Source organism: Periophthalmus magnuspinnatus, chromosome 4, assembly GCF_009829125.3.
Source record: "Periophthalmus magnuspinnatus isolate fPerMag1 chromosome 4, fPerMag1.2.pri, whole genome shotgun sequence".
Classification (NCBI taxonomy): domain Eukaryota; kingdom Metazoa; phylum Chordata; class Actinopteri; order Gobiiformes; family Gobiidae; genus Periophthalmus; species Periophthalmus magnuspinnatus.
Window position 1 is genome coordinate 12683503 of NC_047129.1, and position 23057 is coordinate 12706559.

Below are 23057 nucleotides of genomic sequence, written 5' to 3' on the forward strand. Positions count from 1 at the left end.
GCAAACAGCAACTGTAAACTATTGGCAAAGGTCTAAATGATAAAAAGTCAAATAATGCATACACCAAGAAACATAAATTATACTCACAGCCATCACGACCTTCTAATTGTCCTAATGAGGACGGTGATTGATCCTATGCTCTTGACTAGTCCATGTCAAAGTGATGTAAGGTTACTTCTCAGGTGCGACGTCACATCTCAGTCAGGTGCTCCACAATGGTGACTGGGACCTATTGACGAAACCATGGCTCCTCCTCCTGGCCCTGATGGGATAAATAAATTGATGCAACCAAGCAGATCCCCAGGTCTTGAGCGTAGGACAGTCTGCTTTGGTCACAGGAGCACTCCATCAAACTGATCAACATGGATGCAGCGGTCAACTACTGTGTGGGACTCCTCAGTCTTCTTCTGCTGCAAGGAGCCCTGCATGTGGAAGGAAGGAGCATTTTGAACTCGGGTAAGTCCTGATAGACATTGATTTAAAGTTCTCTTGTTCATTTGTATATAGTAATTCTATATTATTTTATTTTCCAGAAAGTGGTTATTTCAACACAAATGAGGACATAAATGCTCAAAACAAAATTCTAGCCCTTTTACTGCACAAAAGCATAGCTTCTGCTGAAAAGAAAGACCATCTCGGTAAAATCCTTTATTTTCAACATACAACTTGTATTGGTTTGATACTAACAGTTTCCTCAATATTCAGCTATACTGGCCAACAAATTTGCAGAGTTGGAAGAGGTAAGATGTGTTGGAATCATCACATCTCATCTGTTAATTATTGTTGAACATTTCTTAACAGTAAAAAAAAAAAAAAGAACATACTGAGATTTTCTGACAATCCTTTTAGTTACGTTCACTTCAGAATGGTCTGGAAGACAGAGAGGTTATGATCAAACTGGCTCAAGAGAGACCCATAGAAAAAAAGAGGGCGGAACGTAAGTTGCTATTCTTTCATTATTTTTCTGTTTTATATTAATCAAATGACAAATATATATAATATAATTTTAATATATAATTTTGTGCCATGCTGGATAAACCTCAGCAGGTATAACAATCTGGTTTTTGTTTTCTCATTTTCAGCTTGTTTCTGGAAGTACTGTGTGTGAGACTACATCACATGCCAGGAATGAAAGTATTGGGCACTGGGAACATTTGCTGCCGAGCACAACATAGCCTTAAAGACCACAACACCTGTATTTATTTTAGCAATAGTAAAAATGTACCATATCAATGTAAAAATGAAATATATTAAAAGTTGTTAGAATTCCAAATGTAAACTTGAACCTGTAAATAATAAATAATTAAACTTTAATTTTGTGCTAAATATAATTTTACAATAAAAATACAGAATAGTTTCAGTTTGTGTTGCTGCATTGCAACAGTCCTTTGCTTTTAAAGTACACATTCCTTGTTTTCTTGTTAAATTTAAGCAAAAATAAATAATCTGTTCTCTTGATTTTCCATGTTATATTTATTCACATGCACAAAAAGAATTTTTTAAAAGTGTATGTTGAATGTGAGGGCCACGGCTGATTCATTTTTTGTCAAGATGAAGTGCTCAGCAAAGCAAAGCACACACAAAATAATGAGTGTAACACATGCTTTAAGTTAGTGCATCACCAGCCACATGTAAAAATGTAACATGTAAAACGTAAAAGAAAATATGTATATGAATTGCACTGGGAAAAGTTTTGGATGGGAAGTATTGTCAGAGAATAAAGGGCATACAACTGCGAGAATTATCAGCAGGAAATGAGCCAGCATCTGAGTATCTCTTACTGCAGGACATTGTCAACTACTGTTAGAATATTATAGTCAGTTTATGTTCATACTTTCATTAAATGATACCCCAATGCCTATGCAAATTATACAGTACATTTATTTGAACGGTCTACTTCCAAACTGATATGAGGGGGAAGTTACTTGCCAGAGAAAACTCCAGTATTAAGTGTTATTAATATACTGTGTGTGGGCATTAGAGAAGAGGGAGGGAAACAGGACAGTTTATCTGAGCCTTGCCCTAAACAGGAAAATATTTAACAGCAGGATAACAGTCACAGCAACAATGGATTCTCGTGTAAAAGGTGAGTTATATTTGCATTTTTTATGTTGCAGAAGGCCAACATACACACAAAAAAGACATATCAGAAATACATTTGAACAACATATCATCAATATCAATAAATATGAAAACTGTTGTCTTGAAGATATGCAAAATTAGATAATCAATGATATAGTCTAAATAAGAAAAGTGACAAAAGGTTGCAAAATTAACTGGGTAAAAAAAAACTTGCAATCTAATATCTTGTATAATCTTTTAGTTAAGTGTATATCTTAGTGGTTTATTTGTGCAACGCTTAAACGAATTGACAAGCACATTATGGTCATTTCTAATGGATTGATTATTATTATCTGTAATATAAAATTAAATATGAACTGCTGTCAACATTGTCCACCTCTGTATGATGCTGACAATGAGAGCTGTAGCTTTAAAACTTGATAGAAATTTAATCATGGGTTAATGGAATCTCATTTTGTTTTTTCTCAACACAACAGGTGTCTTGTGGACTACATTTGCTCTTTTTTTATTCTCAAATATCTCCAGTGAACCCACCTGCCCTAGTGATTGCTTCTGCAGCCCTTCAGGGGTTGTTAATTGCGCTGGCTACACCATCATTGATATACCTGGAGGAATGCCCGTCCACACTTACCGCCTTGAGATTAATGGCACTAACATGCATGTCATCAACGAACGAAGCCTTGACAATCTGGACCTGTTGCTGCGCTTCAGCCTGACCAATAGTCACCTCCACACCATCCACCCGGCAGCCTTCAATGTTGCCCCACAGCTTAAGTCCGTTAAACTCTCCTCTAATAATTTATCTACGATCCCTGCTGGAGTTTTTTCACCCCTGAAAGCTCTGGAACAACTCCATTTAGATTGGAATCAACTGGCAAATGTTACACCAAATATGTTAAAAGGACTTGCTGGGCTACAAGATTTGGACTTGAAAAACAATAAGCTGTCCGATCTTCCCGCTGATCTTTTTGACGGGTTGAAAAATCTTACATCTCTAAATCTTGGATACAACTACATTAAAAAATTTCCTCCAACAATCTTTCATTCTCTTATCCAACTGCAAAAGTTAATGCTCTACAACAATGAACTTGAAGGTCTTGAACCTGGTATGTTTGATACTCTTGTCGAACTTGAGGAACTCAAAATTCACCAGAATCGGATTAGCAGTCTTCCACCAAAGGTTTTTTGGTGCCTGAAAAACCTGAAGAATCTTACTCTATCCTCCAATCAACTCCAAGCTGTTCCAGAAGAGACCTTCTATCACATGCCTATGCTAACAAAACTCACTCTGTATAATAATCCTCTTCTATCACTGCCTGACCAACTTATGGGCTACATGCCAGAAATGAGGGTGTTCTATTTGTATTACACTAATCTTACAACTGTCCCTGATAATTTATTTGCCAATATGACTGGTCTAAGAGCTCTTAACCTTCATCTAAACTGGCACCTTAAAGACCTCCCTTCTGGTCTCTTCTGTTGTCTCCCACATCTGCTCAAACTATCATTAAAACAAAATGCACTTGAAGACCTACCGCCAAACCTTTTCTCCAATTTGACTAATCTAGGACTACTATATCTCAACAACAACAACCTAAAGAACATTCCAAACAATATCTTCCATGGGCTGTATACGCTACTCTCTATAGAGCTAAAGAAAAATAGCTTAAAGACAATCCCTGGAGACTCATTTACATCAAACACAGCTTTAAGAGCTGTTTCTTTGAGTCTTAACCCTTGGGACTGCACTTGTGGTATAAGAGGTATTGTACGTTGGCTCAAACAAAATGAGCACCTAGTTCCAGACATACGGGATGTGTATTGTCATAGCCCAATTTACAAACTTTACCGTCCACTGAAGTCTCTTGAAGAAGATGACTTTACATTCTGTGACTGGGTTACTGTAAAACGTGAAATATCTACTCCCGAAAAGAATTTGCTTGTAACCTTTGCATCATTGGCAAGCAGCACACAGCCTTCAACTACAGAAATGATACAAAAAACTACTCCAACAGGCCAAACTGTAACTCCACAAATGGCATTGCCACCCCATACTCCTACTCCTCTTCTTACTACTACTGCTGCCTCTACTACCACTAATCCTACTTCTCCTGCTACTACAACTACTACCCCTACTACTACAACTACCCCTACTACTATCACTACTACTACTACAACTACCCCTACTACTATCACTACTACTACTACAACTACCCCTACTACTATCACTACTACTACTACAAATACTCCTACTACTATCACTACTACTACTACTACTACTACTACTACTACTACTACCCCTACTACTACTATCACCACTACTACCCCTACAGCTTCTACTTCTGCTATTACTACTATGCGACCTGTAATGAAAACTATAGAGCCTACTGCTTTCTTTAGATCAGCTCCTTTTTATGGTACACTTGTTCTCGAGCAAGGCCCAGAATATGTTCACCACAATGTTCTGAAAGGTTGGGTGTATGTGTGGTTTGTGTCGTCGGATAGTGTTCTGACCGGTTTTCTAGTGTCTCTTCACATCCTCTTTATGGCCACTGCATGTTTTCTCATTCTTGCTGCCTTGTATGGTATGCACCGCCTCAGCGAGATAATGGGTAAATTAAATGCTGAGTCTATGCGTTTGTGAGGTAAAATGGGATGTCACGCTGCACAACATGCTTGAAAATATTTGATGTAAAAGTAATACAGTTTAAGTGTTTTACTGTTTTTATTAGTTAGAAGCTTAAATAAATGAATTTTAATACATCTCACCCAGTATTTATATTATTCAAAGAGGTGAAAAATGTGTAATTAACAGTAAAAACAACTTGTTCAGTTTCTTGAAGCCAACAAATATTTTGAGGAAAAAATATTTTAAAAATCCAAATTCTATGCTGTTATATTAAAAGCAGTAGTGGGTGAAGTTCTCAATTTTGTTATTTAAGTAAAAGTACAGATACAGATACAAAACATTACTCAAGTAAAAGTAAAAGTATTACGTGAAAAAATCGACTTAAATAAAAGTATAGAATAACCTGTTTAAAAATGTACTTCAAGAGTAAAAAGTAGAAATATTTGTTAAAGCGTAAATGTGGTGATTCAAAATGACACATATTTTGGTCAACAGTAGCAATATAAAGCAAGTACTTTTCAGTCCAGTTAAAAAAGTAGTGGAGTAGAAAGTACAGATACCTGCTCTCAGTGTAGTAAAGTAAAATAAAAAGTATCCATTGTAAAATCTACTTAAGTAAAGTACAGATACCTAAAAATTCTCCTTCAGTACAGTACTTTACTTGTACTTTGCTACCTTCCACCACTTATATGTATTTTAGAATATATGAGACAAAAAATGAAAAAAAAAAAAATGACTTAGACGCATATTTGAATACAAAAGAGGAAGTGAACCGCATTATGTTTAGTTTTGTGCTTTCCTGTTGGCGTCATCTTCCTGCCCTCCTTTTACAATTTACGGCTGCACATTTTTTAAACATATGGTATATGGTTTTGATCGGGTGTGGTCAGTCTGACTTTATGTTGATAATCAGACCTGACTGTAAGTAGATCCACGCACTTTATTTGAATTCCACTGCCATTCTTTTATTTAACAAAGGAAACTCCAAGGCAAGATAGTGTTTACTACCACTTTAACAAAACAATGTAACCACAGTTTCCCACAGCAATTTCCAAAGCTACGACAAACTGTGAGTCAATAGTCAATCTTTTCATGTATTCACGATATATTTAAAAAAAAAAAAAAAAAAAAAAAAAAAAAAAGCCACTGGATTGTCTATGTTTTTACTCTTACTGTAATGTTCCACAATATGGCATTATACATATCTATCTCCATGGCAGTGCACAGATAATGTTGTAATGTTTTGAGCAGTTAAAACATCTGTCACTGACTAAATAAAATATAGAGTTGAATCACTGAACTTTCAAGGCAAAGCACCAAACTCTCCATCAACTCAAGGGAGGACTTCACCCTCCTCCAGAAAAGTTACACAGAGACATTTAAAATGTTCACTTAACCTTGTGCTCCCAGCATTTCTTTAAAAAAATGATTTTGTATAATATTGTGAAGACATTGCAGATACCATGAAGAGTGCTCAGACTTTAAACAAACAGTGAACAAAAGAGGAGCATGAACTGGTGAACGGCTCCCAAGTTCGTTACTATAGCGACCAGTGATTAGTCCTTTCCAGTACACTGAGCCCACACAAGCATATAACCATGGAAAACACACATGCGCAGGAAATGATACAGCAGGGGTCGCAACCAATGTGATACTTTAAATAAGACAGTTTATTATAATGTTTATCAATACAATTACAACGTTTTATATCACAGTTATATCACATTTCAGGTTTTGCAGGTGGATCAAATATTTTCTTATTTCGTTTCGTGTTTATGGAAGGGCTGATAAAATACTTTACAAAACTATGCACCCTACCACCTCCCTTCTGACAGTTAACTCCACCCACACTATCTAGAGCCTGTGGTGAGCAGACCAAATGTGCTTTTTCCCAGAATGGCATCACTAAAATCTTAAGTTATCTGTATGATCTATAGGGCAGCAGCATAGAACACAACTTGTACTTGTGTAACTGTCTTATTTAGGGATTTTGTGTAACTTTTGGGCACAACTAAGGGGTTAAGTTTGCTTTAATTCTGTTGATTTTGGAAGACTTCTCTCTAGTCATTTATCTTCCAAATGGCAAGACTAGAACTTGCCAAGGGTCCCATGGTTTCCCAAAAGAAAAAATATATATAAATTGATAACATTTTTTAACAAACGACAATAAGAAGGAAACAGCATTATCTTTAAAATGATAGAAGTCACAAAGACAGCAAAATCAAAACATCCAGAGAATTCAAACTCTAAATAGGGTGGCAGTGGGTGGGGTTAACCGGACCCTCACCCACTCAGTTGTGAAAGAGTGTACATTCCCGCAGAGCAAAAAGGGAGACATACAACAGGAAAGTGAGCAGTATCTGAACTTTAAACTTGATGAGTTGAGAGCACGGAAAGAAATTTTTTTATTAAGGATTCCGATGAACCAATGCAGGAAGAAGTGATGAGAGGTGTTTTGGACAATACTGGAAATTTCTCTTTCCACTGGGATTGTTCATTTGGGAAAGAGAAGTCATAAAAACAGCTACTGTGGCTCACAGCCCCTCACTCAAACCCCAACAAGTAGCAAGGTAAGATCCTCTTGTTGTACTTTATCAGTGGCCATGTAATTTGTCAGGAATTAATTTAGTTTATTGCATTTATGTTACTTTTTGCCAGGGTCTCATATCATTTACAATAACATAGAGACTTAATGAATATGCTAAATACAAAAATCTGACTTGATAAAGAAGCTCACAATTAATAACACACCAAAAATAAACATATTAAACTGACCATTTTCTCGCTCTCCCCTTTCCTTTCCTACAACCTTTTATTTATTACTATAGCATACTTATTTTTGGATTAATTATTGATTTGTGTTCAGTATAGATGTGTGTAAGTGTAGACGTTAAAATTTAATTCATGTTCTTGGACTTGAACACATGTGTTTCATTAAGATTACGTAATAGCTTTAACTAAAACCTCCCTCCCTTAGAAACCATTTCATTCTTTAGTAAACAAGACCAGGTTTTTAATGATATGAACAAGACTACAATTTAAGATTTAAAAGAGAATGCAAAGTTCTGTGAATAATGAAAGCTGTTAGAGAACTGACACTGGGAGTGGAGGTAAATTCTGCTTTATATGGGAATGTGTACTTGCATTTTAAATATCCCTGATCCCCTGCCATGTGATGTTTTGTGCCAGGCCTGTGTTTATAGAGAGACAGCCTCTGTTGGCTCAACTTTGTCATGCAAATCTGTAACAAACTAGCATTCACTGGGATGTGGAAGAGTAAAATGTTGTTCATCCAAATCCATACAATACAAGTTTTAGCTTTATTTGTCATTACATAAAACAATATATGTAAACCAAATAGATTAGATGATTGCTCCAAAAACAACCCAAGAAGCCAGCAGTTTTCACACTGAGGAACAGCTCACTTTAGCAGCAATACAATACAGTATTTACTACAAATGTATTGATTTACATATTAATTTATCATAGTAAACCAGGTCCTTTTCATTTGGGCTTGGGAGAGCACAAATGCAATACTTAAAGTCACAGTACACAGGCAGACTAAAATGAAATCATGTTTTTTTTGGTAATTTTGGTTATGCTTTTTGCACTGAAAAACCTGCGTCCTTACTCTGAGCAAGCTTGCATTTCCACAAACCTTATTTACACAAACTCTTATTTGTTAAATACTACCTTTAATTGTGACCCCACATGTGTCTGAGTCAGGTAAAATTACTGAACATTTAACATTTCAAAACTAACAATATAAAATTTAACAGGTTATATTGATGGAAAGTATTTTTGTGTGAGTGGTTTAGAACAACTGCCCATTCAGAATAGAAGATGCATGTCCAAGTCTAATGGTATCATATTTTTTTTTCTATTTTAGGAACAGAATGGGTCTGGTTTCACACGTGATCCTGCTTGGGTGTTGGGCCAGCGCTGTTTGGGCATGTCCAGATAATTGTTTTTGTCAGGGTCCTCGGGTCCAATGTAATAGATTACACAGTTTTCCCCAAAATCTTCCCTCCTCAACTAGGCACATCTATATATTAGAATCCAGCTTTGCTTCTCTTAAACAAGAAGACCTCAAAGATTGTGCCGATGAGCTACAAGAGTTTGTGATCCGAGGCACCCCTCTGACAGAAGTGCAGCCCCATACATTGGACCTCACTGTAAATATGGGAACGTTAGTGATAACTCAGACTGAACTACAAGATCTCCCTGATGCCCTCTTTCAAAATCTTCATAAACTTGAGAATCTAATTCTAAAAGAAAACAAACTCACCGCCATTCGCCCAAATTGGTTTACATCTCTGGTTAAACTCAACCTTCTTGAACTAAGTAAAAATCACCTCAAGTCTGTTCCCGCCTTTGCCTTCCAGTCACTCAGTATGTTAAACTACCTTAATCTTAATTTTAATGGGATATCTGAAATATCAAGTGAAGCATTCAAAGGTCTTTCAACACTGAAAATCTTACGTCTGAACCTAAATGTGATAAAAGAAATTCCTTCTGGCTGTTTTGACAATCTTACAAACCTGGAGGAGCTATCTCTACAAGATAACGCTATCACTCACCTTCAAAGTCACACCTTCTCAGAAACACCTTCTCTCCAAAAGTTGTTTTTATCTCACAATCAAATTACAACTCTTCCAAAAGGGATCTTCCTAAATTTGCCTCAGCTTTCACAGATTTCCTTGTATGAAAACCAGCTGGAGAGTCTTGCACCTGGAGTGTTTGGTCAAATGCCACTAAAGCATTTATGGCTGTATGACAATAAAATAAGCCATGTAGCTGATGACACATTCAGAAATCTTACGCTACTTCAGTTATTGGTCCTTAGTCGCAATCAGATCAGTCACCTATCTGCTAACGCTTTCCGAGGTTTGGAGCAACTTGGAGAGGTATCCTTACACACAAATCTTCTTAAGACTCTACAAGATGGGACATTCCAAGGTCTTCCAAAGTTAATCAACATTTCTTTGGAGCACAATTTCATCGAGAGTCTTCCTAATGGATTTCTTCAAGGAGTGAGTCACCTCGGCCAGCTAGACCTACGGAATAACTCCCTTCAAAACTTCCCAGAACATACTCTGGACTCTTTCTCCGTTGTAGATGAAATTCTTTTTCATCCCAATCCTTGGCGGTGTGACAAGGATATAGTGCCCTTTAGAGACTGGCTCCAACAGAATCCGTTAAAAACCAACAACACTCTAATTGTATGTGGCATGCCAGCCGATCTGGAAGGTGAAATGATTGCTTTTTTGTCAGATGAAAGTTTGATTCTAAGTACCACTGGACAGCCCATATCTGCAACAAAGATGACTGACCATCCCCAGACTCCTCCACTTAGAAAAAGCACTTCCTCACCAGCACTGAAAACCACAACAACAACCTCAAAAATAGTGGAAGTGACAAGTAGCAGCGGCCAAGAAGAAGTGGAAACGTCAACAAAAAATACCTCGATAATCTTGATTTTAATAGCGGTCCTCACTGTTGTATTTGTGAGCATGATTCTCATCAGTTGTGTGACTTGGAGGAGGAACAAAACCGGCAGAGGGGAGATTGCTCGCAGAAATAAAAACTCTGTGCTCTAAGGAAGCGTCAAACACTGAAACTGCTCACTGTATTTGGGTGAAAATTGAGATATCACAAGAAATGACTTTGTATATTGAGTCTTTTCATTGTACTGACCATTTATGCTTTACTAATGAGGTGACAAACACTGTTGATAACATTATAATCCATTATATAACTTTTATGGTGGAGGGACCACTCTTCATTGGGATGTTATTGCTTGGCCTGGAATGATTTACAGAATGGCATTAAAGGGAACATTAAGCAAAGTTGATTTGTATGAGCCTTTAACCGTGTTTTGAAGTAATTCTCCATGGAGACAACCAGAAAAGTTACATATTGCACCTTTAGATGAATATGTGACAATGAAGGTTTTTCTTTTTTCTTTTTTCTCTGCTGTTTAATGACTTACTATAACATAATTTGTGTGACAGATATGTTACACGGTTGGACAAGGGTTACTATGTCAGCCATGAAATGAAGATGTTTTAATGTGTTTTTTGATAAACTAAATAAAAACACAAAAGTGGAATGTCAGTTGTACCAAACTTCTTGAAGAATACAAAAAAAAAAAAAAAAAAAAATCACAACTGTAATTCAACAACTATTTCTACTTTAATACTTCTTTATTATTGTTCTGTTCAAATATTGTAAAAATGAGAAATGCAATCTACAATTGTACCAAAAGATGGCACCATGACGGCCCAAACACACCTCACTTCTCACATGCATAATAATCTGTGGGTGGCCTACTACCACATGTTTTAAATACATCATGCCTTCTACACCTTTGTTATCTATGTACCTAAATTATTCAAATACACACTGGATATCTTTTGGTGATCTTTTTTTGTCTAAACCTTATTGTTTTTATTGTCTTTTCAAATAAATATAACAATATAAAGGCTCACACTTTGTTACTACACCTGAGTTTGTGGTTTGTTGTTATAAGGCTCCTCACCATATTAACAGTTGTCTATTACAGCTCTTATCTCACAGTGCAGTAGCGCTGTGCCCCTCCCCTCAAATAAACCCCTCTCGCCGTCGGCCTGCTGTCCCACTTTGATATGAAAGATAACCACTGCATCAACTCCATAAACTGCATAACATTGGCAAATACAAACAAAACCAGGTAAGTCTTCAATTTTGTAGTAGATTTCTAGACGTAACATGCTAACTATGATGTTTTTATAGATATGTCAACAGGAGGACTTTTTCACGTAGTACTTTTTCTTCTATTTGAGCCGTCATTACTACAAATGCCACCAAAATGTGAGAAAGAAACGGACTGTCCCAAAGAGAATCAAGTTGTTTTTGGAAAATCAACAACTGAAATCCCACGCACTCTAAAACCTGGAGCCACTGAGGTCTTCTTTGTGGACAGTAGCATTACATCTATTCCAAAAGGTGCGTTTGCTGAAAATCCTCAATTGGAAAAAGTGGAATTTATGAATGCCGAGCTAGCGTCTGTAGAGCCTGGAGCTTTTGAAGGCTTAATTAATGTAATCAATTTAGAAATCTCCGGTAGTCCACTAACATCAATCCCTGTTGGAGTTTTCAATGATCTTGGTAATATGGAGAAGCTTGTGCTAAAATTCAACAAGTTGCTCACACTTGAGAAAGGACTTTTTGATGGTCTGAGAAAACTAAGAGAACTGCAGCTGCATGGAAATGATATCCACATAATTGAAGACAAAGTTTTTGATGATCTTCAGAAACTTGAAATACTCCATTTGGCTAAAAACAATCTCTCGGCAGTGGCTACTTCCTGGTTCTTCAAGCTGACCAAACTGCAGAAGCTTCGTCTTTATGAAAACCAACTTACGTCCATTCCTGAGGATATTTTTCAAAACATGCCTAACCTAAAGGAAATTGGCCTGTATAGTAATAAAATATCAGAGCTATCACCAAGTCTATTTCCACATAAAGAAAAACTTAGCATTATCACCCTGGAAAATAATCTTTTGACTAATTTGCCGCAAGAGTTTTTTGTCGGTTTTCCCCAGCTTAAAACGCTGACCCTAGCAAAGAATCAACTAACTTCTTTTCCCTCCTTGCTTTTTGGAGACTCGCCAAAATTAACAGAACTGAGCTTGAGTAGGAACAATCTCAGCAGCTTGCCTAAAGGAATCTTCGCACCTTTGAAAAAAATTAAGAAAATTGATCTATCCAAAAACAATTTTATCACTTTGTCTCCTGAGTTTTTCGAAGGAACAAACACTCTCACTGAGCTAAATCTAATGAACAATAAGATATCATCACTTGGGAAAAACATGTTTGAAAATTTACCAACACTGAGTACGCTTAAATTGAGTGAGAACAATCTGCAAACTCTTCCTGGTGATATCTTTACTCCTTTGAACAAACTAACAAAGCTTTATCTTGCCAACAACCCGTGGCTCTGTGACTGTAATTTGATCCCATTTTATAACTGGATGAAGGACAATGCTGATAAAATCATTTCTTCAGTGAACTGTGGCCAACCAGAAAATATGAATGGACAGGAAATATTGTCATTGGCAGAAGATCAGTTGATTTGTCCAATGCTTCCCCCTACTACTACTACAAGTACCACTACCAGTACTATTACCATGACCACTACTCTACCGACTACTACTGCTGCTCCTACTACTCCCACAACAAATACCCCAACAACGCGACCAACTAGCACCACTACTCCGACCACACAATCCCCAACTACAACAAGCACACAGCCTGCCACTACTACAATTACTACTACTACTGCTACTACTGCTACTACTGCTACTACTGCTACTACTGCTACTACTGCTACTACTACTCTAGCCACTACTCTTCCAACTACTACTTCTACAACCATCCAACCAACTACTACTACTACTGCCATACCAACTACTACAATTGGAACCACTTTACCAATCACAACAGCCACAATGACAACAACTATACCTACTACAACAGCTAGTTTAACAATACCAACCACAACCACTCGCACCACTGCACCTATTGCTACAATACTTGTAACTACACTGCAACCAACCACTACTGCCACAACCACCAAACCAACAACCACTCAATATACCACCACAGCTATAACATCAACCGCTGCTTCAACGACTTTACGAACCACAACTAAACCAGCAACCATTACAACCACTAAAATGGCTACCACCACCACCCCAATTCTTGTCACCTGTCCCATTCAACCAGAGAGAGTAGAAGTTTACCAATACAAAAGTAACGTGCAGCAATGTAAAGTACAGATGATAATTTATACCATAATCCTAATATTGGAAGTAATTTATACGCTCGTGCTGGCTAAATATACGTTTTCTCTTTACCGGCTTCTTCAGAGCAGTGAGCAGATGAGCTACAAGGTCAAACTGACGCGGTTCACTCACAGGAAGAGTGTAATCCTGCAGCCTATGGGTCAATTTATGGAAGAGACAAGAAGACTATGAAACATTGTATATAGGCCAATAGACATTTATCACAGTTATTGTCTTGACTGTTTTGGGTTGTTTTTTTTAGACCATGTCACTTTTAAATGTATAGGCTATATAAAAAATAGAAATATTTAACAAAAGAATATTTCCATGTAAATATGACTGGAGTTGCAAAAATACTAGTGAACTTTACATTTTAATACCTACTTTACTGCTAAGCCAGCTAAAACAAAAAATACAAAAATTTACTGATCATTTTCAGAAAGTCTCAACCCATAGACTAACTCAAGATGTAAAAAAAAAAAAAAAACTAAAGAAATTAAATAAATAAAATAAAAAATAAAGGAAAAGTAGTACTTACAATTGTCCAGCAGAGGGAGGTAGAGATTTACAACATTTACAATATTTTAACCACTGCCTTTGAAAATACATCTCCTGTAACCTATTGTTAAGCTGCTAGAATTAATAAAATATAATATATATATAAATAAATATATATTGTTTTAAAATTTACCTCTTCAGCTTTCTACAAATCCAGCCTTTTCTGCTGTTTTTAAATTAATGATTCAATGCAATTCATGGACTACTATGAATTATGTTGCAATAAAAGAGTGCAGGCCTCCATGATTAGTCAGGTTTAATTTAAGTTCTACTGTTGTGGCAAAAGAAACTCGTTATAGATTGCATGCTGTGCTACGCTTTAAAATGCACAAAATTCTTCTCTCTCTAAATTAGGCAAACTTATCACAATGGCTCAAATGACACGAAACCCTGCAGGTCGTGATAATGAGCCTGAAAAAGAGCTGAGGAAGTAATTGTGTGTGAAAAGGGTAATGCACTGAGGAATAGATGACATAAAATCTGGAGAATACCATTACCTCCCAAATAAGACATTTCAGCTGGAAAATAGTTTGCTGCAAGCTGCCAGATGCTCAGCTGGGACACAACACATTTTGTTTTTGTTTTTTTGTTTTTTTTTACATGGCAAACTGGTACAAAATGCAATGCAAACTTTTTATTGTTTTTTAAATTCAAACAAAAATGCAACTTTTACACTGCACTGATGTTTCAACATGAATATGATCCACTTTTATTATCATTATGAGATTGCTGAGTGATGCTACATTTAGCTGAATTGTACAAAGAACATCATATTTGCCCTTTGATGAGATTGGGAACACATTTTAACAATAACAAATTCTCGGTGAGTAGCATTTGAAAGTTAAATAATTACCCAAATTGAGAGCCAAAAATAAAATGAAATTATAGCTAAAGATGAAATGAAACCAGGAGGATTGTATTTCCTTTGTTCCGATTATCAGCTCTCTGTTGTCCGCAAATGACTTCCAGTCCAGCACTCCCTCTCCTGCTGATTGAGCTGTGTTTGAGCTATTGTCTCATTGTCCACCGCAGCAGCAGAACCATGAGCCACCTTAACCCTTCCGTCTTGTCTTCCCTATTCACCAATGTTTTTCTTTTAATTACTTGATTTTTGACATTTCTTCCTGCTGAATGCAAAATATTGTATCTATTCCTTAACAATTAATTGCACCTTGCTTATTTGTACTTAAAGGTGCACTTTTGTGATATGCTTGACTCCGAGGAAATGTTGTTGCTCTGAAAAAAATAAAATAAATAAATAACATGCATTTAAATGACATCTTCACTGTAACAAAATGGCGAACGTCCCAAAAAGTGCATATATAGTACACCTTTAAGTCTCTCCTGTTAGAAAGGTTTTTACTTTAAATTATGCTAATGAGTGTTGTTATCTCAGGCACAGTGGCACCAAATCCCAGTCAAGTGTGTTTTGTGCTCAGGGTTAACCATAGCCCGTGGCATTACACAAACACACATTTTGCCCCCTCAGTGCCCACCTGCCCCCCCCGGTCTCCACCCGAGCCATCTGAGTCCAATCTCTGCCGACCAGCTGCAGCCCCAGGGAGAGCACCACACCACGGAACAAGGGTCACCATGACACCTCCACTGGATGGGCTATAAATAAGAGTCTGACAGGTTGTACATGTGGGAAACAGAGGACAGCTCAGGAACTCTTAATGTTATATATCCAGGTAAGAACAGCATCAAGGTACTCTGGAAGTGTTTGAGAGATTATAAGAACATTTAATAGAAATGAGTGTGTGATGGACTCGGTGCCAAATGTTGTTAAAACGCTTTAAGAAAACACTTTACAAGACGCTTCTTTTATAAACTTTAACATTTTTGGTTTGTGTTTCTTTTCAATTTAAGGAAGCGTTTTGTCATCTGGTGACCAACTGCTTCAGCTAGAAAAAGGAACAGATTGGCATTATCAATTTGGTCATCTTTACAGACACGATTCCAAAAAAATATGACAAATATCTCAAAATAACACACTGTTCTTTTTGTCGTTCTTTTTTAAACAATTTCATGTATTTTATTCTCTCGGCAGTCACATTCTGTGGTGGTAAGGTCACCTGATATGACCACAGCTGTCCTGGGACAGACTGACAGAAGCATGGCTGCCAATACCTATATTCTGTTCAATTCAATTTTATTTATACAGCACATTTAAAAACACCTGTCTTCACATGAAAAGTCAACACAAAATAAATAATACAGAACATAGGAAAAGAACAATAAAAGACCAAGATATCCTGTCTAGCTAGTATTAAATACCAGGGAGAAGAGGTGGGTTTTCAGTCTAGTTTTAAACTGTATTAAAGATTGAGAGGATTTGACAGGCAGAGGGCGCTGTTTCATAGTCTGGGCACTGCCACAGACGACGCTCTGTCAGCTCTGGTCTTGAACCTGGCTTTGGGTACAGCTGGTCAGCTGACCTCTGGGCTCTGGGTGGCAGTAACTTAGAAAGGACCCATAGAGTGCAGACATTTAAACACAATTAATAACATTTTGAAATGCACCCAATACAAAATAGGAGCCAGTGTGATGTGCCCTTAGTTTTTGTCAGCAGACAAGCTGCAGTGTTCGGGACATTCTGTAAGCGCTGCAGGGAGCCCTGGTCCAGCCCCACAAACAAAGAATTACAGTAATCCAGACGCAATGTTACAAAAATTCGCTTGTGGAAGGTAAGGCTTTACTAGGAACTGAAAGACGGAAAGGACTGAAAGACGCTGGACTTTATGATGGTGGTCTGTCTGTCATTGGCAATCACTGGCAGATATATTTGAATGTCATCTGCAAAACAATGAAATGCCACATTGTCCTTTCTAAAAACATTACCCAGGGGAAGCATGGACAGAGCGAAAACTGCCGACACTAATGTAGACCCCTGGAGCACACAGTCCTCCCAGGGCACAGTGTACACACAGAGGAGGTGTACTGTCATAGGTTCACAGAAAAACTCCTCTCTGATAGACAGGATTGAAACCAACAGAGAGTACCCTCAATGCCCATAGGTGTCTCTGGGTGGGACAGAAGGATGCTGTGATCCATCGTGTCAAAGGCAGATGATCATTTTTCATCAGTTGTTTTAAGATTAAAGTGAGCCTGTAATTGGTCATATGCAACCTTCCCTAAAACCTTCTTATAATCTTTTTTTTTTTTTTTTTTATCCACCACTGTTTATATTACAGATCAAACCCAGAGACACCAGCATAAACAAACATTTTATTGTGTGAAAAAAAAAAAAATAATTAAATAAAGGAAGAAACATTGCACGCTTTCTCCAGTATAATTGCAACTGCTTAGACAGGCTTTTGTGCAGTGAATCATCCACACTAAGCAAAATGATGATATAAAATGCCAGACGTTATAGTCATAAACCAACTCTAAAGTACTTAGTGTTACATTGAACACAGTGCATGGACTGAAGTGACTATAGTACCCAGCTGATAAGAACATAAATCGTAATCATTCTTTGCTAATGAGATAGATTCAGCTGAGTAAAAATGGTCTGGAATAATGGCATGTCAAGACTCCTATGAGGAATATGCACAGAAATAGGTTTAATAGAGAAATTGCGTGTCTATTTTTAGCTTGCGCTCTTGTCCTCCATCTAATTTTAGTAAAGAATTAATCATACCGGGTGTCCAGACAGTGGGGAGTGGCTTGGCTTTGTTTTAAGTAGTTTCCCTGAGGTCAATTGCGTGCTTCGACCAATATTTAGAGAACATTTGATTTTGTAATAATTCATACCACACTCAGATCATAGTGTCATCGACTTAATAGGATCCTTCACCTTCATCATAACACATTTTGATACTAGGCAGCAGACAAGACACAGAGGAACACTTTAGTTTAAATAGCCACATTCAAAGATATGCCCCTAAACTGGACTACTACAATATGTTCAGTGTTTTTGTTACCATAGGGGGTCAAAAAAAGCTGTTCAACAAAACATCTGGTACTTTGTCTGATAGTTTGTCCATAAATATACACCACCCAAGATTATAAAAATATACACCACCCAAGATTATAAAAATATACACCACCCAAGATTATTGACCTTTTATCTTATGGCCAAAAACATTATTATTCACTTTTAAGTAGACTCAACTTTATTGTTCCAGAGGGCCAGTTTGCGATTTGTTTTGTGTCAGCAAAAATGTATAGTCAGATTATTCCTTTTTTATTTATAAAAATGTAAAAAATATGGATTTTAGTCCACATACGATGGTTAATAGATGATTTAATTACGCTTTTATCACACTCAGACTAGTTCCCTGGTTTAAGCCCATTTTATTTTTATTGTGAGATAATTACACTTGTTTGCCTGAAGTTTATGCTGTGTTTATGTATATGCCTTATCTATCTTTTATCAGGCAGTTCATTAAAAATGAACATAGATATTAGCCTACTGTTTTATAACATTTTCAAGGTTTTACACATAATTGTGAGTAGCTTGCTCTTTTGCCTGCTGGCTTATGTTCAAAGTGAGTCTATTTTTAGATATAGCCATTCAAATCAGCTTCAAACATTAAAGACCGCAAATGAAATCTTCTAAACAAGCAACTACAAAGTCTGTCAGCTGAACAAGGACACTTTGGGATGAGCAGCAGTTTTACACATAATTTTAAAACTGTACTGTGTGGACCCAGCAAAAACATTATGTGACTATCTTACTTCACATTAATAATAATTGACCTATAAAAGGGCACGAGGCAGTTACCATCTCAGGGTGGCAAAAATGATGATTGTTGCCATGGCAATGATCAATTCTAAATAAAACATGTGACTGAAATCAATTTTAAAAATGTAGTTATGTTGTGATAATGCCATCCATCCATTTTCTTCCGCTTATCCGGGGCCGGGTCGCGGGGGCAGCAGTCTAAGCAGGGACTCCCAGACTTCCCTCACCCCGGACACGTCCTCCAGCTCCTCCGGTGGGACCCCAAGGCGTTCCCAGGCCAGCCGAGAGACATAGTCCCTCCAGCGTGTCCTGGGTCTTCCCCGGGGCCTCCTCCCGGTGGGACATGCCCAGAACACCTCCCTAGGGAGGCGTCCAGGAGGCATCCTGAGCAGATGCCCGAGCCACCTCAGCTGGTTCCTCTCAACGTGTAGGAGCAGCGGCTCTACTCCGAGCTCCTCCCGTGTGACCGAGCTCCTCACCCTATCCCTAAGGGTGCGCCCGGCCACTCTGCGGAGGAAGCCCATTTCAGCCGCTTGTATCCGCGATCTTGTCCTTTCGGTCATTACCCAAAGCTCATGACCATAGGTGAGGGTAGGAACGTAGATTGACCGGTAAATCGAGAGCTTCGCCTTCCGGCTCAGCTCCTTCTTTACCACAACGGACCGATACAGCGACCGCATCACTGCAGACGCTGCACCGATCCGCCTGTCAATCTCACGCTCCATCCTTCCCTCACTCGTGAACAAGACCCCGAGATACTTGAACTCCTCCACTTGGGGCAGAGACTCACCACCCACCCGGAGAGAGCAAACCACCTTTTTCCGGTCGAGAACCATGGCCTCGGATTTGGAGGAGCTGATTCTCATCCCAGCCGCTTCACACTCGGCTGCAAACCGCCCCAGTGCCTGCTGCAGGTCCTGGCTCGAAGAAGCCATCAGGACAACATCATCTGCAAACAGCAGAGATGAAATCCTGTGGTTCCCAAACCAGGCCCCCTCCGGCCCCTGGCTGCGCCTAGAAATTCTGTCCATAAATATAATGAACAGAACCGGTGACAAAGGGCAGCCCTGGCGGAGTCCAACATGCACTGGGAACAGGTCTGACTTACTGCCGGCAATGCGAACACAGCTCCTGCTCCGGTCATACAGGGACCGGACAGCCCTTAGCAAAGAGCCCCGGACCCCATACTCCCAGAGCACCCCCCAAAGGACACCACGAGGGACACGGTCGAATGCCTTCTCCAGGTCCACAAAACACATGTGGACTGGTTGGGCATACTCCCATGAGCCCTCGAGGACCCGATGGAGAGTATAGAGCTGGTCCAGTGTTCCACGACCAGGGCGAAAACCACACTGCTCCTCCTGAATCCGAGGTTCGACTATCGGTCGGATTCTCCTCTCCAGCACCCTGGAATAGACCTTACCGGGAAGGCTGAGGAGTGTGATTCCCCTGTAATTGGAACACACCCTCCGGTCCCCCTTCTTATACAGAGGGACCACCACCCCGGTCTGCCATTCCACAGGTACTGTCCCCGACCGCCACGCGATGTTGCAGAGACGTGTCAGCCAAGACAGTCCCACAACATCCAGAGACTTGAGGTACTCAGGACGGATCTCATCCACCCCCGGAGCCTTGCCACCGAGGAGCTTGCCAACCACCTCAGTGACTTCAGCCAGGGTGATGGACGAGTCCGCCCCTGGGTCCCCAGTTTCTGCTTCCTCCTCGGAAGACGTGACAGTGGGATTGAGGAGATCCTCAAAGTATTCCTTCCACCGCCCGACAACATCCCCAGTCGAGGTCAGCAGCTCTCCACCCGCACTGTAAACAGTGTTGGTGAAGCACTGCTTTCCCCTCCTGAGGCGTCGGACGGTTTGCCAGAATCTCTTTGAGGCCGTCCGATAGTCCTCCTCCATGGCCTCCCCGAACTCCTCCCAACCCCGAGTTTTTGCCTCTGTGACCGCCCGAGCCGCGGCACGCTTGGCCTGCCGGTACTCATCAGCTGCCTCAGGAGTCCCACGAGCCAACAAGGCTCGATAGGACTCCTTCTTCAGCTTGACGGCATCCCTTACTTCCGGTGTCCACCACCGGGTTCGGGGATTGCCGCCGCGACAAGCACCACAGACCTTACGACCACAGCTACGAGCAGCCGCATCAACAATAGAGGTGGAGAACATGGCCCACTCGGAGTCCATGTCTCCAACCTTCCCGGGATCAGGGAAAAGCTCTCCCGGAGGTGGGAGTTGAAGACCCCCCTGACGGAGGGCTCCGCCAGACGTTCCCAGCAGACCCTCACAATACGCTTGGGCCTGCCAGGTCTGTCCGGCTTCCTCCTCCGCCAGCGGATCCAACTCACCACCAGGTGGTGATCAGTTGACAGCTCAGCCCCTCTCTTCACCCGAGTGTCCAAGACACGCGGTCGGAGGTCAGATGACACGACAACAAAGTCGATCATCGACCTCCGACCTAGAGTGTCCTGGTGCCACGTGCACCGATGGACACCCTTGTGCTCGAACATGGTGTTTGTTATGGACAAGCTGTGGCTAGCACAGAAGTCCAATAACAAAACACCGCTCGGGTTCAGATCGGGGAGGCCGTTCCTCCCAATCACGCCCCTCCAAGTGTCACTGTCGTTACCCACATGGGCGTTGAAGTCCCCCAGGAGAACAACGGAGTCCCCGGTTGGTGCACTGTCTAGTACCCCTCCCAGGGACTCCAAGAAGGCCGGGTACTCTGCACTGCTGTTTGGCCCGTAGGCCGACACAACAGTGAGAGACCTGTCCCCAACCCGAAGGCACAGGGACGCGACCCTCTCGTTCACCGGAGTGAACCCCAACACGCAGCGGCTGAGCTGTGGGGCAATGAGCAAGCCCACACCAGCTCGCCGCCGCTCCCCGCGGGCAACGCCAGAGAAATGGAGAGTCCAACCCCTCTCAAGAAGATGGGTTCCAGAGCCCAAGCTGTGTGTGGAGGTGAGGCCGACTATATCTAGCCGGTAACGCTCAACCTCCCGCACAAGCTCAGGCTCCTTCCCCCCAGCGAGGTGACATTCCATGTCCCCAGAGCTAGTCTCCATGTCCGGAGATCCGGTCGTCGAGGTCCCCGCCTTCGACTGCTACCCGGATCTCTCCGCACCTGCCCCGTTGTGATAATGTGGTGATGTAATTACTATGAATAGATCCGCTGCAGAATTATTAAAGGGGAGTCAACAGTTCAAATATGAATCACACACAGGCTTCACTCATAAAATATTATTTAGCCTATCATTGTCAGGAAGGTCACAATGTGCATTAGCATTGCCCCATAAACCACATGATGCAAAAGTTGTGCAAATAATAACCACGTTTTTAACAGCCTTAATAAAGAGAGGCTTAATTCGTAATGAACATTTAAAGGCACTGTATGTAACTTTTTAGCCAGAAAATAGACTCAAATAAAAGCCCTTTGGTTGTTTTTATTGCCATGAAAAATGTAGAAAAACATGTGTCTTGACTATGAGTGGGCTTGCATTTCCACAAACCGGACACTTATTTAGCCTGGAAGATGGCCTCCTCATGCTTGTTTCCATGGAAATTGTGCTTGTTTTGCTATAATCTTCCAGGGAATGGCATAAAACATATCTATCTCCATGGAGAATGTTCTCAAGTATGGTTTTAATTTTCTATGCACCTGGAATCATGCAACTGACATGGTACTTATAGAAAGTTACATACTGTACCTTTAAGAAATAATAATAATAAGTAATTAAGGAAATGAAGTGTAAGTTACTAGGACTGAATAATTTTTAACGAATGTATCATGGATCATATTTTGTTTCATTGTTTTCCATGTTTTAGTTTGTCTTATTTCTATAATTCATGTCCTTGTTTTTATTTGACATGTGTCCTGTGCTTCTGTTTCTGAGTTTTACTTCCTGTCTGTTGATCGCGTGGCCCCACCCTCATGTGTTTCAGCCGTCCTGTGCTGTCTGTGTCCTTACGTTACGTAGCTTACGTTACGTCCCTTACCTTACGCCGCCTAGCAACTGTGACGGTTGTTGACTCATGACCAAAACATGTAAAATGGACACTGAAATAATTTGTTTTATTTTTAATTCTTTATTATTTCATAGGGGAAGAGTCAAGGTGTTGTTGTCGCAGGTGTTTATTTCTGTTTATATTGAAAGAAATAAGGAACTCATATTTCCCTTTGAATATCAATAGGTGAATATAACGTTATATCTGATTTCTTCCCAATTGTAGCTAGTATTACATAACTTTAAGAAAATATACAT

At 39.8% G+C, this 23057-nt stretch overlaps 4 protein-coding genes across 5 annotated transcripts; all 4 read left to right on the forward strand.

Annotated features, from left to right (window-relative positions):
• The first annotated feature begins 264 nt into the window (after positions 1-264).
• Positions 265-1242, forward strand: LOC117369819 (uncharacterized). Of its 2 annotated transcripts, none has more exons than XM_055221153.1 (5): positions 265-456; positions 534-638; positions 706-740; positions 850-937; positions 1083-1242. In XM_055221153.1, exons 1-5 carry the CDS (start codon positions 363-365, stop codon positions 1106-1108), a joined length of 348 nt encoding a protein of 115 aa, XP_055077128.1. In that variant the 5' UTR covers positions 265-362; the 3' UTR covers positions 1109-1242. The 2 variants fall into 2 exon arrangements, with proteins under 2 accessions (XP_055077128.1, XP_033821055.2); XM_033965164.2 differs by having other exon boundaries at positions 865-937.
• A 1453-nt stretch (positions 1243-2695) lies between these two features.
• Positions 2696-4726, forward strand: LOC129456198 (platelet glycoprotein V). Its single transcript, XM_055221364.1, has 2 exons — positions 2696-3971; positions 4488-4726. The coding sequence occupies exons 1-2, from the start codon at positions 2696-2698 to the stop codon at positions 4724-4726; spliced, it is 1515 nt and encodes a 504-aa protein (XP_055077339.1).
• Positions 4727-7023: 2297 nt separating this feature from the next.
• Positions 7024-10848, forward strand: lrrc15 (leucine rich repeat containing 15). The gene is made up of 2 exons (XM_033965843.2): positions 7024-7281; positions 8601-10848. The coding sequence occupies exon 2, from the start codon at positions 8608-8610 to the stop codon at positions 10309-10311; it is 1704 nt and encodes a 567-aa protein (XP_033821734.1). The 5' UTR covers positions 7024-7281; positions 8601-8607; the 3' UTR covers positions 10312-10848.
• Positions 10849-11360: 512 nt separating this feature from the next.
• LOC117369820 (carboxypeptidase N subunit 2) lies at positions 11361-15694 on the forward strand. Its single transcript, XM_033965165.2, has 3 exons — positions 11361-11423; positions 11486-13008; positions 15494-15694. The coding sequence occupies exons 2-3, from the start codon at positions 11488-11490 to the stop codon at positions 15692-15694; spliced, it is 1722 nt and encodes a 573-aa protein (XP_033821056.2). The 5' UTR covers positions 11361-11423; positions 11486-11487.
• Positions 15695-23057: the final 7363 nt, after the last annotated feature.

Bases quoted from the DNA above. Each gene is read 5' to 3' on its own strand.
- lrrc15 (XM_033965843.2), top strand. From the start codon at position 8,608: ATGGGTCTGGTTTCACACGTGATCCTGCTTGGGTGTTGGGCCAGCGCT.
- LOC117369819 (XM_055221153.1), top strand. From the start codon at position 363: ATGGATGCAGCGGTCAACTACTGTGTGGGACTCCTCAGTCTTCTTCTG. The intron at 457-533 runs GTAAGTCCTGAT...TTTATTTTCCAG, and splicing joins AAGGAGCATTTTGAACTCGG to AAAGTGGTTATTTCAACACA. The intron at 938-1,082 runs GTAAGTTGCTAT...TCTCATTTTCAG, and splicing joins AGAAAAAAAGAGGGCGGAAC to CTTGTTTCTGGAAGTACTGT.
- LOC117369820 (XM_033965165.2), top strand. From the start codon at position 11,488: ATGTCAACAGGAGGACTTTTTCACGTAGTACTTTTTCTTCTATTTGAG. The intron at 13,009-15,493 runs GCCACTACTACA...TTGTTATCTCAG, and splicing joins CTACAACAAGCACACAGCCT to GCACAGTGGCACCAAATCCC.
- LOC129456198 (XM_055221364.1), top strand. From the start codon at position 2,696: ATGCCCGTCCACACTTACCGCCTTGAGATTAATGGCACTAACATGCAT. The intron at 3,972-4,487 runs GTGACTGGGTTA...TCTTTAGATCAG, and splicing joins AGAAGATGACTTTACATTCT to CTCCTTTTTATGGTACACTT.